This window comes from Cinclus cinclus, chromosome 20 (assembly GCF_963662255.1).
Source record: "Cinclus cinclus chromosome 20, bCinCin1.1, whole genome shotgun sequence".
Taxonomy (NCBI): Eukaryota; Metazoa; Chordata; class Aves; order Passeriformes; family Cinclidae; genus Cinclus; species Cinclus cinclus.
The window spans coordinates 9,144,916-9,161,626 of record NC_085065.1 but is presented as its reverse complement, the minus strand read 5'-3'; the positions used below and the strand labels follow the sequence as shown (position 1 = coordinate 9,161,626).

General features: G+C 41.5%; 1 protein-coding gene across 1 annotated transcript in view; it reads left to right on the top strand.

The window, feature by feature from the left end:
* Positions 1-12,758, top strand: part of SMURF2 (SMAD specific E3 ubiquitin protein ligase 2) — a 56,216-nt gene extending 43,458 nt beyond the window's left edge. The window contains exons 10-19 of the mRNA XM_062506114.1: positions 956-1,114; positions 4,770-4,980; positions 6,453-6,556; positions 7,462-7,576; positions 7,992-8,170; positions 8,607-8,744; positions 8,970-9,090; positions 10,444-10,645; positions 11,635-11,710; positions 11,973-12,758. Coding sequence (XP_062362098.1) covers positions 956-1,114; positions 4,770-4,980; positions 6,453-6,556; positions 7,462-7,576; positions 7,992-8,170; positions 8,607-8,744; positions 8,970-9,090; positions 10,444-10,645; positions 11,635-11,710; positions 11,973-12,072 — 1,405 coding nt within the window. The 3' untranslated portion in view covers positions 12,073-12,758. The remainder of the gene's footprint in view (positions 1-955; positions 1,115-4,769; positions 4,981-6,452; positions 6,557-7,461; positions 7,577-7,991; positions 8,171-8,606; positions 8,745-8,969; positions 9,091-10,443; positions 10,646-11,634; positions 11,711-11,972) is intronic.
* The last annotated feature ends 3,953 nt before the right edge of the window (positions 12,759-16,711 follow it).

Sequence of the window (16,711 nt, the reverse complement as noted above, 5' to 3'; positions counted from 1 at the left end):
GCCATAGTCATGAGGCCAGCAAAAGTACTCCCTGCAGTGCAGCAGCACTGTGTTCATGGGGAAAAGCAGCAGAAGTTCAGTCCCAGATCTTTGTGTTTCCCTTAGTGGCTCCTCAGGTCTTTGGAATCCCTGCAGACTGCACCTCTGAAGACATTCTGTCCCTTGGATCTTTCCTCCCTCAACTCCCATGATTTTGCTGAACACCTTTGGGAAGAGCTGCACTGGACAGTGTGAGGGGGCTGAGGTGTGAATTGCATCCATAAGCAATCAGTGTACATTTTTGGAGACCAGCATTTGTTTGCAGTGAGGCTCTGGAACGAATTTACATCTTCCTAATTTCAGCAGGATTTTTCTTGAGACCTATTGAACCACCTCTGCATTGCTCAGGGCAGAGCTGAGTCATTGTTCATCTAATCCTTGATTTGAAATAGTTTGTTAGAGAGCTGTTTGCTTCCCACAACTCATGGGGATCTTGGGCAAAACAGCCAGTGCCATACACATCCCATGTGTAATTCTTCATGGAAAGTATAACTCTTCAGAAATACAGTTTTGTTTTGTATGAGTTTCTAAAGTGTGATTCACAGCTCCTTACGTGACTAATGTTGTTTTAAAAAATGTTTTCTGTCAGAATTGGTGCAGAACTGAAATTCCATTTTGACAAATATGGCAATGGTCTTTATTTTTGTTTGAAGCCTTTATTAATTTAACAGCTGAAGTTAGTTTGTAAAAATGAGAGTTATTTAATAAGAACTTTTTCCCCATGGCATGTGCTCTAGGGTGTGTGTTTTTGCTGTGGCGGTGCTGTACCTTGGGAGCAGAGATTCCAGCTGAACAGATCGAGTTTCTGAGACAATACATTTTCTCAGACTTCATGGAATTGTTCTGTTACATTTACGCTTGTTTGGCTCGGAGGCCAGTTGCTGAGGTATTTTTCATTTTATATTTGTTTTCACAGGGATCTTAGCAACATCAATTGTGAAGAGCTTGGTCCACTGCCTCCTGGATGGGAGATCCGAAATACAGCAACAGGCAGGGTTTATTTTGTTGACCATAACAACAGGACGACGCAGTTCACGGACCCGCGGCTCTCTGCAAACCTGCACTTGGTGCTGAAGTGAGTCCGCAGGGGAGGCAGCGCCTGCGAGGGGTCCTGGGTTCGGGTCGGGATGAACTCTGCCGGTCCGGGAGCCCTTCGGGAGCTCCTGGGGCACACCGGAGACCTGCTCGGTTTCACGGTTGAGAGCAGTTTAGTTGCAGGGGCATTTAGGCAGGAATGTGGCTGTTGTGATGCGCAGGGGGAGGGAAGCAAGTGCTGTCTGATGCAAAAGATTGGCCCGTAGATATTTTTTTTTCCTAACTGCAAGAGAGACGCATTGTTTTCTTTATGCTTCATTCTCTTTTCAGTTATGAAGAACTTGTTTGCAACAACAAGAAGTTGCATATGAGCCAGTGGCATGAAATACTGATGACTTAGGAACGGGTGCACAAATGCCCAACTATTCTCCTGGAGTAAAGGAGAAATAACTCAGCTCCTGCCTTCCCTTTTAGAGTAGGACTAGTTGATGTGTTCTCAAAAGAAGGCCCAAATAATTTAACACAGACTTTTTTGTAAAAGGATAAAATATGAACTACATTTTTTCTGCCTTTGTGTTTTGATATCATAATTTCATCTCACCGTTTTAAAAAGAGAAGGGGAAACTCAAAAGAATTCTGGCTCGTGTTTTATTCCCTAGGCCCTCGTTACACACTGGGGATATTCTACTGAAAATGGAAACCAAAAAGCAAATATTTCTTTTTTCTCGCTTTTTTTTTTTCTCTCAGACGCCTTGTCCACGGTACTTGGGAGTTTGATTCTATTGTTTCTCCTGCTAACACCTTTTAATACTCCTGGGAAACACCTGTAAAGTGTTGAGTGGGTGTTAAGTGGAAGAAACAATGAAGAGCTGGTTAGAAGGAAAGCCTGGCAGCCCTGGGTGGGGAGTCAGTAGGAGGAATAGTCCTGTAAGGAAATGAATCATTGGGAAGAAAAGCTGAAGGAAAGAATAATGGGAACAAGCACGGAAGAGACAAAGCTGAGGAATGGAAAGTCATATCCAGGAGTCAACATGTCTTTTATGCATTACACAAAAGCTGTCTAGCCTCTACCCAATATACACTTGAATCTCACACCCCAAGAGGGAGAGGAGCCTAAATGCTAAAAATATTTATTTTTTTTTGTTTAGAGAAATCATTGGGTTTATATATGTATATTACAGGTCTTTAGTAAGCCATCATCATCCAGACACTTTGGGTACTTTTTTTTTTTTTTTTGCTAGTTTAAAATAAATCACTACTCATTTTAGCTGAATTGAAATTGCTGGTTTGAAAATAATTTTATCTTGAAAAAAATCCTCAGTGAGGGAGATGTACATATTTGAAACACAGAGAAGTTCCTTAAATCAATTCAGATTTAGATACTTCAAGAAAAACTTCAGACCCTCTTAGCTACAGCAGTGCAATTCTGAAACTGTAGAAAACTCAGTGAACTGGGCTGTACTTGACAAACTGGACTTCTCAGGTGGGTTTATTTTGAAATAGCATGGATTGTAGAGGACAGATAACAGAGCTACCTTTGTTAGCTGGAAAATCCAATTTGACTTTTAATTTCCAAAATCACAGAACCATTTAGCATTTACTTGAACTTAGAGTTCTCCTACAGTGTGCTGAAGTTTTTCATTTGCCCATCTGTCTTTCATTAGGAAAGGATTTCAGAAACTCACCCAACAGTGTCATCAGCAATGTCTGCTGCCTGATAAATCATTTTTGGTCTTTATTCTTTTATTACACCAAAGGGGATGTGTTTCCCGTGCCTTGAGCCCACCTCCTTATTTGTTCTTTAAAAAATAAACAAGAAAAGTAGTTTGCCTTAGGCCTGTAATTTCATAAATTATCTAAGAAATAATTTTAGACTTTGTGTGGGATGGGTGAGATCGAGTTTTAGGTTCAAAGGCAGGAGAAAAAGTTTTCTCTCAGTGATACTGATATTTCTGTTGAGCTGAATAAAGCCATTTGTTCTTCCAGTTATGACATTATAAGTTATGAAAATAATCAGACTTGTTACCTAGTTCTGTTCTAAGACATTGACCAAGAGTTTGTGATAATCTTCATAAGTTATGGCACCTGAGAAGTATTTAGTTGTATCCTTAAAGCAGTGTATGGAATCAAACATAGTCACTCAGCTGTGAAAACAAACTGAGAAATGAGATTTAATGACTTAAAGCACTGCAGATTGTTTAGCTAATACTGCACTGACTATTTTTAGTCGAATCTGGAAGATGGCATTTTATTTTGCTTCTCCTAGTACTTCCTTATTTTGGGAAGCACTGGGAGGAGAAAAGTAATGGTTTCATTTGCTAAATTCATTCTTATTTCAGAGATTACATTTACTTTAAAAATGACCCTTTCTAGCTTTGTGCTTGTGGGAACTGTGACTTTTTACCCTTAAAGGTGGTATGGAGGGGTGCTCACTTGAGTATATAATCATGGCTTTCCCTGGTAGTCCTATACAAGGAATATTTTCACTTAGTCCACCTTGTGGAATTAGAAATTTCAGAAGATAGAATGAGGATTTTGCTTTAATTTGTTTATGAAGTTAATAGGGTTTAAATGAGATTCATATTTAAAACTAGTCACAAGTGAAAATTACCATGCACATGGCACAAATGACATAGAGTCACATTCTGGAACCACAGCCAGTGTGTGTGTCTAAATTGCTACAATGATTTGTATATTTCTGGGTGTCCCTGTGGAAAAGTCTGGAGGTGAATTTTGGTTGGCCAGGAGAGTTTTGTACTAGGCCTTGTCTCAAAACGGACAATAGGCTGAAATTATAAACCACAGTAAAACAGTCTTTGGTTCCATCTAATATTTTTTTTTTATTTTTGCTATTTAAAATATTTATAATTCCACTGGAAAACACTCTGAATTGTAATGTTCCTTATTTATCTCTGTGCTCCACAGAGAGGTGATATTCTTAGGCTTTAAATACATAGTTTTTGTTCTGTGTTGCTTGGGAATACCATACTAAAAAGCTGTAAAAATATCCACTCACTGTGTACAAGAAACAACAGAGGGAACATCTCTGCAACATGATCCATTTACTTTTCCTAGTAAGAGGTCAGATTTACAAAATCTCTTAGAATTGCTAGTAAATATACTTGTTTATCTGTGCCAGTTAGTTCCATGTGAACTCCCACATTCCTGTGGTCCAGACTAGGCCAGGTACAAGGGACAAGGCCCTTGCCAAGCTGCCAGTACAAACATCTTTTTGTAAGCTCACTCTTTTCCAGACAAGCCATTTAAAACAGACTATGCTATTGACTGCAGATTAGAGGGAGAGTGTTTGGCAGATCCCTGAATTTTAAAATGGAGGAAGGGAAAACACGCAAAGGAAATATGGAAATGGTCTCTGAGAAATTCAGTGTCAGCAGCTTAGTAGTAAAATTGTATGGATAATACCTTATTGTATGTGCTGTAACCTTTCCATGCTTTGTAGAGTAGCACTAATAGAAATAACAAGCCCTAAAAACAACTGAAAGTTGCCAAGAAAGACAGACCCATATGTCTTTAGTCAGGATAAAATCACTCTGAATTCATTCTTTACTGGCCCCAGACGTTTTCAGTGTAATCACAGTAATAATCACAGTAAATTGAAAGCAGTTTCGGTACAAAGGTACAGGAGAGAGCAGGGATGGCTGGATGGGTCTCTGAGCAGCTGTGTGTGTTTGCAGCCGGCAGAACCAGCTGAAGGACCAGCAGCAGCAGCAGCAGCAGCAGGTGGTGTCCCTGTGCCAGCTCCCGGACGAGGCAGAGTGCCTGACGGTGCCGCGCTACAAGCGGGACCTGGTGCAGAAGCTCAAGATCCTGCGGCAGGAGCTGTCCCAGCAGCAGCCTCAGGCTGGCCACTGTCGGATCGAGGTCTCCAGGGAGGAGATTTTTGAGGTAACTCGAGATTTGGACCCGTTTCTTAACGGAGAGGGGGGTTGTTCTCAGCTGTGTGTAAAGGACTTGTTCACTTAGATGGAGCCTCGAAGGCTGCAGTTAAAACTGGGGTTTTGCCGTGGTGAAAAGGAAGCATTCCAGGGGGATACCAAGACAGTCCTGTCATTGAAGTGGATGCATTTACCCTGGAGAGATTAAATCAAGGGACACTTTCTCTGTGGCTGGAGATGTGCAGCCTGTGTCAGGGACTGGGGAAGGAGTCCGAGCACTTCGTGTATCTGAGGATCCTGTCTCACTTCTTCCCTGTATTTGAGAAGCTGATGACTGTTTTAGAGGGGATATTACAAATGCAACCCAAAACTGTTATTAGTGATCTTTGATACAGTGAAACTTAAGTAAAACTACTACTGAATAAGATACCTCTTCAGAGTTTGGATTTCTTATCATCGATCTGAATTCTCTATCCAGAATAATAGCAATTTTACAAACTAACTGGGCTTCTGGATGGCCAGAGAGGCCCCCAGTGGGATCTCTGCATTCTGTTTTGGGACATGATTCAGCAGAATCGTTCAGTTGACTTCACTAAACAGTTATAATTCATTGGCCTTTTCTGGAGAACAGTTTGTCTTTTTGAGGACTTTCACCCATCCCACCCATCCCTGTTGCATTTTTACCCCACCCACCAATTTGATCACCCCACTGTGTTGTCACAGTTTTTCCCAGCCAGGAAAGATTTGTGTTGGTCTTCCCTTTGGAGAGTCAGATCAGTTTGTAAGCAACTGAAAGAGGGAGGAGAGAAGGCTACAGGATTTCTGTGTTCATGTTCAGTCCAATGTGTTGGGCCCCCACACACCCACCTGCCTGCTCTGTCCTGTAGAGGCAGAGCTTGGGGCTGGTACTGGACATAAATAAGAACCAGGCTTTTCTTTTTTCTCTAATTCCTTAGCATTTGTTCTGCCTTTCAGCTTGCTTTCTCTGTTTCCTTGGTGAACTCTTACTGGCAGAGGAATAATTCTGTGGATTTACTGGGATGGCATTGCTGATTCCATTCTTAAGATGCTTCTTGAAGGCTGGCACAGGGGGTTTTACCCAGAGTACCAAGTCCCATTGTTGGCTCTTCAGGCTGCAAAATCCAGGAGCCCTTATGGAAAACAAAAGGAGTTTACTGACACATTTTTTTTTTATAAGTTATGTGAGAATAAGGGAGAATGTTCTGATCACTGTTCAGCCCTGGAAATTTAATGGGAGGTGGTTCTTTTCATCTTCTCATCATTTTGTTTGACAAGTGTTACCACTTTTGGAGAAAATGAAGAAGCAGTCTTTGATTTGAGAAACTGATGAAGATCTGGAAAAATAATGTCCCCTTTAAAAGTGTTCCCTTTGGACTCGGGAATCTGAGGCTCCAATACACAGCAGCAGCTTTTTTACTCTGTAAACAGCAGTTAATAAAAGGAAGTGTTGTGTGTTTACAGGAATCCTACAGGCAAGTCATGAAGATGAGGCCAAAAGACTTATGGAAACGATTAATGATAAAATTTCGTGGGGAGGAAGGCCTTGATTATGGAGGTGTTGCCAGGTAAAGAGTGGCTCCTCTGTCTCTTCCTGCACCCAACCCTGCCAACCTCCTCTGTGCTTTGAATCCTGAACCAGCTCAGTGTCAGCCCTGCTTCTTTCAGATTATTCTTATTTATTTCTCTAACAGATTAAATGTCAGAAGAATATATATGACTTTATGTAGCATTTTAAAAGAAACATTGCATCCAAAAATACTCATTTATTGGAAATAAAATACAAGTTACACCTGATGTCAAACTCATATGTGAGAGGTTTAGGTGTCTATTCAAACTGACATTTTTTCCTTTGGTTAGTAAAGTTTGGGTCTGAGAATATATACCACTAAATCCTTGGCTTTGTGGCACAATTTTAACTAAAAAATATGGTTTATTGCAAACTATCACTGCTGTTTGAAGCAAAATGTAAAAACCCAGCAGTTGGTGGGCAACTTTAGTCTGTCAATATTCTGAGGTTGTTTTTCCCTTATAAAAAAAGACATGCCGAATTCTCGGACCATTATTTACTGATTTGTGAGCATATAATTAAAACTTGAACTAAATATGTCCATTACCTTAAAGATGGTTTATATCAAAAACTTTGATTCCAACATCTATATTCAAATGAATATATAATGTCTTGTCTTAGTGTGTGATGGATGTAAGAGAATCACAGTCAGAAACTGTCTTGGAAATAAGTAACCTGAAGAAAAATCTTGGAAAGCAGGTAATCAATCAGCTGTCAGGTGGTGTGTGGTTACTGAGCCAGTAAAAATAACTCTGATTTCAGCCATATCTCAGCATGTTCAGAGATAACTTCCTTCACATTTATGTTTAATAGTAAGATTTAAAAAATTAGACTGTTTTGAAAAGAATCTCAGTGTAGGAATGCATTTGTCTGTAGAGTACCAAAAAATATATTATTTTCTAGGGAGTGGCTGTACCTGTTGTCCCATGAAATGTTGAATCCATACTATGGGCTCTTCCAGTATTCCCGAGATGACATCTACACCCTGCAAATCAACCCCGACTCCGCCGTCAACCCGGTAGGGCTGGTGCCATGTGCTGTAAATCAGTGTTTTCTGACCAGAAATCAAACACACTCCCGGGGAGGGTTCAATACTTAGGAGCCAAATTCTTACAGTTGGTACTACTGGGCACTGAATTTGTATAATTATATGATAGTTTCTTTTTTGTTCTTTGATCAAAGAAGTGTCTCAAATGTGTTCTTAATTTTCTGTCAGATGTCAATTTATGTTTCCTTTGGGGGAAATTTGTTTTATTTTGATTGTTGCTTGTAAGACTCCTGGACTGGAAGTGAAATGCTCAGTGTGCATGAAAACAAAACAAAATAGGGTTTGGGCTTGGGGTTTTGTTCTTTTCTGGGTGTTGAAATTTTGTATCATGCTCAGCAGTGGGGGGCTTACTTAGCTGAAGGGCCTTGTCTCTGCTGTGTTGCAGGAACATTTGTCCTATTTCCACTTTGTGGGCCGGATCATGGGCATGGCCGTGTTCCATGGGCACTACATTGACGGGGGCTTCACGTTGCCTTTCTACAAGCAGTTGCTTGGGAAGCCAATCACTTTGGATGACATGGAATTGGTTGACCCTGATCTCCATAACAGCTTAGTCTGGATACTGTATGTATTCTGTAGGGTACCTCAGGATGTTAGAATGTTGACTCTGTTGGGTGATAATGGTCCTAAATCCTGGAAATAAGGTGTATTTTGATCTCCTGCTCAGGCAAATTTAAGAAATACCTTTCTTGCCCAATTTAGCTTCTTAAAGGCTAAAAATGCTCAAGCTGCTTAGATTTTGGTGGTGGGTGTGGAATTAATATAAATGTATTAATTTTATCTATTATTAACAGTAACAGGTTATTAAAATATAACATTGAAACTTTGATAAAGGTTTTAAAATGTAACATAGTAAAACTCTATGTTCACCTTCTGCTTCCAGGCAGGACTTTGAAATGCCATTGAAAAATGAAATTGTGCTTCTGTCAGATAGAACATGGCTGTAATATATTTGCAGAATATGTTTTCCCTCAGTCATTTGCTGCTTTCTTTGCACCAGTGAGAATGACATCACCGGGGTCCTGGACCACACGTTCTGTGTGGAACACAATGCCTATGGGGAGATCATTCAGCATGAGCTGAAACCCAATGGCAAAAGCATCCCTGTGACAGAGGAGAACAAAAAGGAATATGTCAGGTACATCAGTAGCTTTTTCCAGGTTTCTTTTTCTATTTCCTAAGGTGGGGAGGAACTGTTACTTGTTGAGGTAATTGTCAGTGTCATGCTGTTGGGTTTTGCTGCGGGGTTGTGCACTGCTGTGGTGTAATTCTGTCAGTGGGGCCGTGTTTTGGGGTTGGATAAATTGCAGGTTTATTGTATTTGAATACATCCTCCACAAACCCAATTTGCACTTGCTCGCAGACTTTATGTGAACTGGCGGTTTTTACGAGGAATTGAAGCTCAGTTTCTGGCGCTCCAAAAGGGATTTAATGAAGTAATCCCACAACATCTGCTGAAAACATTTGATGAGAAGGAGTTAGAGGTCAGTGCACCAGCGTTGTGTTGTGTCGTCAAGTGTAACTGAGGCTCGGAGCCGCAGGAAGGCGGGGCTGGGTGCCGGCAATCCTGGTGTGCTCTGACCTGGGTCAGGGGCAGGCCACGGGCTGAGCTCAGGGGGCACCGTGGCTGTGTGTGCCTCCCATGAGAGGTATGGGAGTGTTCCTGGAGGTGACAGCTCACAGCAACTGCACAAGTGGTTGCAGCCCCTCCACTGTACCTTAAACCTCTCTGAACCTTCTGAGGACCTGCAGCGACCTCAGGCTGTGTCGCTGCTCCAGCAGAGTCCTGGTGCAGAGTTCTCACAGGGCAGTTTCCTCATGTGAAATTCAGTGCTGCCAGGAAAACAGACTGTCACTCCCTTCTACTGCTCCCTCCCAGCCCTTGGTGCACTGCCCTGACTGGTGTCGGGCACCTGGGGTTTGGCACAGCTCAGTTTTGCCAGACTCCGTTGGCCCTGTAAATCCAGCAGAGGGAAAGGTGCTGTCACAAACAAGTGTCCTACAGAATGTCAGGATCAGCATCCAAACAATATCCTCTGAAGGCAAATCTGTAGATCCCAAGCTTGCTTTAAACTGAAGTGTAATTGCAGTCTGTGGAGCTGAAGAGTTTGCCATGTGAAACGGCCACAGGTGAATTACTCACATGTGCTTGTGATCCCTGGGCTGGAACGTCGGTGATTGTTCCTCCTTTATCCTGAATATTCTCCAGTGAGCCAGCCATGCTGCTAACCCAGAACCACTTTGCAGCTGTAGCATAAGAAAGGGGAAGGCCTGGTGTTCTTAGTAATGAAAATGTCTTCAGAATTATGATCACATCCCCACTGAGCTTAACCCGATCCATTGTGGGTCTCCCTTCAGGAGCACTGAAAGCTCAGTGTCAGGAAAGGCTGCTCTGTCTTTTGTGTGGTATCACAGGAACCCAATTGCTTTTGGGGCTCCAGAGCTGGAGCAGCCAAACTGCACCTGGGCTGTGCTCCTGAAAGAAATCCTGAGGTCAAATGTGAATTATTCTTGCACTGTCACACAGGGCTAGAATCTGTGCTTCTGGTTAACTGACAGGTCAAATCAGTTAAACACTAACTTTTGTCTAAGCTTGAAATGCTTGTTTGAGTTCTTTTTGATTTGAATTGAGACCATTTAAAAAATGGTTTGTGTACCAAGGTAAAATTAAAAAACCAAGAAAGATATATTTCTGCATTGCTTGAGGGATGAGTTATAATTTGCCTTTGGTATAAAATCCTGCATTTTTCACAATCATTTCTTCATAATTTGTCTGGCTCCAAACCCATTTTTATAGTGATCAGTGATGAAATAATAAATCTATTTTAAATTTACAGCTCATCATTTGTGGACTGGGAAAAATTGATGTTAACGACTGGAAAGCAAATACCAGGTTAAAACACTGTACCCCGGACAGCAACATCGTGAAATGGTTCTGGAAAGCCGTGGAGCTCTTCGACGAGGAGAGGAGGGCGCGGCTGCTGCAGTTCGTGACCGGCTCCTCCCGGGTGCCTCTGCAGGGCTTCAAGGCACTGCAAGGTAACAGCGCGGTGCCTGTTCTGGGGAGCGCGGGGATCAGCTGGAAATGAAGCTGAGAGCTGCAGTGTGGCTTCTAAAGAGCGATTTAATGGTCTGATTGCAGTCAGGAGTAGTTCTTTTTTGTGTTTGTCTGGTACTTTCTTAGGCAGGTGCAAATGGCTCGTTGGTTTCAGTTCTGCACTTCCTTCTCTGGCAGGAGGTTGTGATCAGCTCAGATGTTAGAGGGCTTCCAGAAGCCAGGGTTTTAATTCCTAACTTTTACAAGCCCTCATTGGTTGCACAGCTCTGGGGGCTCTTTTAGACTGAAATGCACTAATGCAGTTCAAGCTCAGACTCTTATTTAACAGCAGAGTCCCCATGAGAAACACTGACCTGCTGAATTGTATTTTTAATGGCTGTTCAGACCAGCATTCCAGTTTGGCTAAGGTTGGGACATTTGTAATCTCTTCTGTTCTTTGTGGCATCTTCAGTGCACGCCAAGTCTAAAGGATGGCTGTGCTGCTGTCTTTTTGCTTTAGCAGAGGTATTAAGGGGATTTCTGGTAGTCAGGTTAATTTAATAAAGTTATAAGGAATGGACATTGTGACTCTGTGGGATTTCAGTGGAATTGGCCCCTGTTCAAGACCTGTTACAAAACAGGGACAGGTAGAGCTGGGCGAGTTTTGTTGTATAGGAGGGCTGAGAGAAGATAAATTAAAAACTGTGAGAATTATGCAGTACACTGTGTGATGAAGGTGATTTATTCTTCCTTGCCAGTGCTTTTTTCCTTATCTTTCCATGGTTTAAGTAACTGCAGGGCTGTCTGAGTGGGCAAGGAGTCTCTCCCACAGCCACTGGGACTTTGCAGTTTTTTCCTGCCTGTTTATGATTTCACCTTTCTTGGTGCAGAGCTTCTCTTTGTATTTTAGTCCCTCTCTTGTTGTTGCAGTGCAACAAAGACATTTCATGTTATTGCACACAGTAGTAGAGATCTCCTCTGGATTTTTCAGGTGCTGCAGGCCCACGACTCTTCACAATACACCAGATTGATGCCAGCACTAATAATTTGCCGAAAGCTCATACCTGGTAAGGCTTCTTCAGTTCTCTGTTGTGATCTCTAGCTTAAAGACCAACCTGCTGTCAGAGTATTTGGAGCAGTCTTACTTCTTTTGTCTTTTATGACATAATCAAAGCTGTCCCTTGGGGAGCGGCAGAGGTGTGAAAACTGGAGATGGCTTTTGTTTAATGGAGCTGCATGGCCTCCTTAGGCCATGCTGGGAGCTCAGTGAGGTGTGACAGACCTGGCAGTGGTGGTTGGAGAGCTGAAACCTCTCTGCTTCCCCCCCAGCTTCAACAGGATCGACATTCCCGCATACGAGAGCTACGAGAAGCTCTACGAGAAGCTGCTCACGGCCATCGAGGAGACCTGTGGCTTTGCTGTGGAATGACCCTCCCAGCCTCTCCCAGACTCTATTTATACTCCTGTCAGCCAGAAAGCCCTTCCTTCCCTCAGCCAAGACTCAAGGAATGCTTGAAATACAGGAAACTTTCCCTTTTCTACACTAGGACACTGGGAGGGAAAGGACAACTTTTGGATTTTTTTTTTTTTTTAATTTTTTATTTCAAGAAAATAGGTTCTGTGGTTCCTGCCATAGGATCATTCAGCTGCTATTAAAAACTAATATCTTGAACATACAGAATGCTGACTTTTCCTACATTTCAACAGTTAAGCAGTATTCTATACTTAAAGACTACTACTATTTTTGTAAGAGGTAATCTATTATATTTGCCTACCTGATTTCTATTCTCAGATACCAAGACACAACTTCAGCAGTCGGTACAAGTCACGTTTCAGCCTGTTTTAAATGTATGATACTGAACAGCATCTATGCCTGCTATTTTTGGAAAAAAGTATTTTGGATTATTCTAACTTTGCATAAAATTGGCTGAAAGAATCATTAATCTTTTTAATGAAAGCCACTTACATGTTAACTGCATTTTCTTATCGTAAACCATTATATTCTGCAATGTAAATTCCAGGTAAATGTTGCCACAAGGGGCTTCTTTTTTATATTTTTCAAGCAGGAATTCCGAATATGATGTTTTGGGGTCCTATTTATATCACTTGTCAGATTCCTCTAGCAGAATTTATAGTGAGTGACACAGACTATTTGGTACAGTCCTTGTGTTTACACATGGAATAACCTTTCCTTAATGAACAGTAGATGGGTTTTTTTTTTAAACAGCATTTTTCTAACAAGTCTGTCAAGTATTTTTTTGTTGCTTTTGACCTTAAATTGAAACACTGCATTTTGCAGCTGTTGAAGCACTGATGGGCTTTGCCAGCAGAAGCCTGTCAGCAGTTTGTTCCAGAATCCATCCTGTCCAGTCAACCAAAGTTTGTTTGAATGCAGCCAAATCATATTCTATATTTGCTGATCCTAAAGATTTATCAGGTAAAACACGTTGTAATCTTTGTCCAGCTGCTCATGACACGTGGGTTTAAGTTACAACTAAGGAAAAGTGGTGTATTGACTGAAATATGTATAATGTGCTTTGGAAATGAGGTTGTAAGAGCACATAATTTATTGATTGTAGGGATGGAAGTAAGTATATATATGATTTATAGCATGGGTTGATCTCTTCAAAGGGGAATAAAATGCACTACCAGTAGAGGGAACTGAACTTTGATGTTAGTTTGGAAATTCTCAGTTGAGATCTGTCTGATCTGCTCGTGGTGTGTGGGTAAATTAGGCTGCTTCAGAGATGGTGCCATTCTCCTCTCAGCCATGAAAATACTTGGAATAAGCAGTGGTTTTTTTCCAATCAGTGTTGTGTTTTTGTAACTTAGGTTACAATTAATCACCAAATCTGCACTATTTTTTCGCTGCCAATGAAAAGAAAGTCACAGGTATTGAAAATGCTCAAGGGATGGGATGTAACCAGCTGTTCCATGTTTGCAGTGTAAGTCTCAGTGAAGCAGCTCGTTTTGTCTTCTGTGGAGCTTGAACTAAATTTTGCTCTGCCAACTCTGACTGCCACAGTGAGTAAACTACTACTGGATGTTGTGTGTTAGAATAGTGGGCAAGGGACTACTTTTATAGAATTGTGGTGAGAATCTGGTGAGCCAAATCCACGTTCTTTGATTATTTTTTTTGTACAGCTGTAGCTGGCAGAGTTATTCCAAGGGAATTGCTTCCCTTTCTGGGCTGGCTGCAGGATGAGGCTACTTAAGGATGTAAACAGAAAGCCAAGAGACTTGCTGTGACAGCCAGGTTTGAAATACATCAGAGCCTTCTCTTTTCATTTCAGTGGACTCTTGCACTCCTGTTGAAGGGCTGGTACTTTTGCATCCATGCTGGGCTCCCCAGTTCAGGGCTTTCAGGTGACTGTTACCAGGGAAGCTGCTCCTGTTCCTGTGCAGGTATGGGGGAGCATGGCAGGTTCTTGCCCAGGGTTTGTCACTAAGAGTGCTGCCCGTGCCTGGGGCCACAGCTCCAGCCCTGCCCCAAGCCTCTGCTCAGCCCCTGCCAGGTCTGAGTGAGTGACTGTTGCAGGGGTTTTACAGACAGGTTCTTGTGACTGTTCACAGGAGAGACCCCAGTGTCATAGAACTGATAGAAGTGATTTTTAATTTTTTTTATCTCCTTGTGCTTGCTCAGGCTGTGGCCACAGCCTACCTGGTCGTGGATGGCAAACATAAAATCAGGCTGGTGGATTTATTGAATGCAGAGTTATGGTCACCTTGCTGTCATAAAAGCATCTTTGGGGAGGGAGCAGATGAGCTCTCCAGAATAGAGACCCAAGAGCAGCTGATAATTACATTAATTTTCACAGCAGCCTTAGCAGTACATCTGTTTTTCTACTAAACATTTTGGTATGTCATTGAGAATTTTTTAACTGCCACAGATATTGTAGATTTAATATATTATAGGCAAAACTAGACAAATCTGCATTGAACTTTCCATAGCTGGCAGATGAGGATGAATATACCAAGTATTTTGAGTGCCTTTCTACCTTCATAAAGTCTGAGAGCTTTAACTGAAGCACCTCATCACCCAGTCAGATGTTTATCTGAATGTGGTAAAGGGTTGATTCCTTTCCTAAATTTTGTTTCAAGAACATGTCAGCTACTTTCCCCTCAAAAAGGTGCTAAGCCTAATATTGCATTTTAACCTTGGACTTTCACCCCATGATTAATGTGAATATTTATTTCAATGTGTCCCTCTTACTGGGTTTTACTTTATCCAGTCTTTAGTTGTTTTAGAGAGATGTCACATCATGGTTTTATGCTGTTGCTTTTCATTATGAATGTTTAATTATGAACAGTGACTTTTGTAGATTTCAAATATACAGTTCACAGTTGAGTTTCAGAGGATTTAATTTCTCGGTGTAAAGAGTTTTGTAATGGTGCTTTGTACAGTATGTATTCTAATTTTTTTTTTTTTTGCACATAGGTTCAGTTTCCCTAAACTGATTTATTTGTACCAAATTTTCGTGTTGTACTAAAGTCCAGAGCACACAATCTGTTTGAAACTCCTGTACTACAACACTACATCTGTACTGAACTCCTGGTGCGTTTAAAAGGCTGCATTGATGGAAGTTCAAGCTTTGCTCCTCTGTCACAGCACCATCCTCCAGCTCAATGTAGCAACTTTTTAAACAGCACCACACAGTTAACAGGTGCCATTTGTTGTACTTTACACTATGTAGTAGGTTCCTGGCTCTACACATCCTCAGAGCTTTGTCTGTAGTTGTAATTAGTTTATACAAGTGTAATTACTCCTCCACAAACTGACAGTTCTTAGTTTATCATTTTCATTGTATTTATTACAGAGTGTTTTAGCATTGGTATCATTGTATTTTCACCCAGCTGTTACATGAGCTTTAACAACAACAAAAAAATCTGTATAAAATGGTTGTTAAGTACTTAATGTATGTACCCATGCAGAAGTTGAGCAATAAATTGTATGCTGTTTGCACTGTCACAGCATCAATGGTTTTAAAAGTTTTAAGTTTTTTCTTAATTAAATCTTTAAAATGTAACCATGTCATTTTTAAGTTACTCGACTTTGTTTCAGGCAAAAATGCTTGAAACTTGGTGACTTCCTACCTGCTGTTACCTCCAGTGAGGAGTGTGCTGAATGTTCTAGTCAAACACAGCTTCTGGCTCTCAGGTACTGGCGTGTCTTGGCAAGGACTTTATCTCAACACTGGTGAACAGATGTCTCCTCTCAAAACTCAGCAAAGCTACACCATCTTCCTTGAGGGAAATAAGGGCAAATTTAGTGAAGACTTGCTAAATTTCAGCAACTTAGCTGATAAATATTATCCCTTAAAGTCTTCAACTTAGCCAGCCTTAACAGCAACTCCCTGAAACGATTTGGATAGGTCAGGGTTTGTGTTTGTGGTTTTGTAGAGAGGTTTTGGTGTGGTTTCTGGGTCTGTATTTTTGCAGTGAGGCATCTTACATTGTAACAGCTGGCTGGTTTGTTTAATCTGTAAAAGAAGCTCCTTCAGATCTTGGGAGCTTTTTTCCCTGTTTAGCTCTTTTTTTCAGTGCATGAGTGTGTATTCTATTTGTGTTGTCAGGTCCATCAGAGTCCCCTAATGGCAGCCTTTAAATATTGTAGGTACAGTGCACTTAAATCTAGTATTCCTATATCACTTCTCACACAGCAGTTTTAAGCAAGAACTCTTCTACCACCAAGATATACTAATTAAGAGTTGCACTTTTGTCTGGCAGCAGAGACTGTATCAGTAATAGACTTCATTAGTATCTGCTTGGTTTTATGCAAGTGTTGTTCTCAGTTTAAGTCCTCATCCTTCTGTTGGCACCTCCACAGTGTTTGGCGCCAACAAACACAGCAGGAAACCTGGATTTCCTGCTGGGCACTGCACTGTTCATAGCACTGGAGGATGCTGCAGTAGGGGCAGTGCCTGCTGTCAGCTCCTGCTCTGCCTGGAAAAGCAGACCTTACAACCTGAAGTAAGGTACAAGCTGACTGGTGAAATATTTAATCATTCCTGAATTCTGGTTCTGCCAGTGTGAAGATGGAGTAATCAGGTTGCACCTGGGAGTGTGGT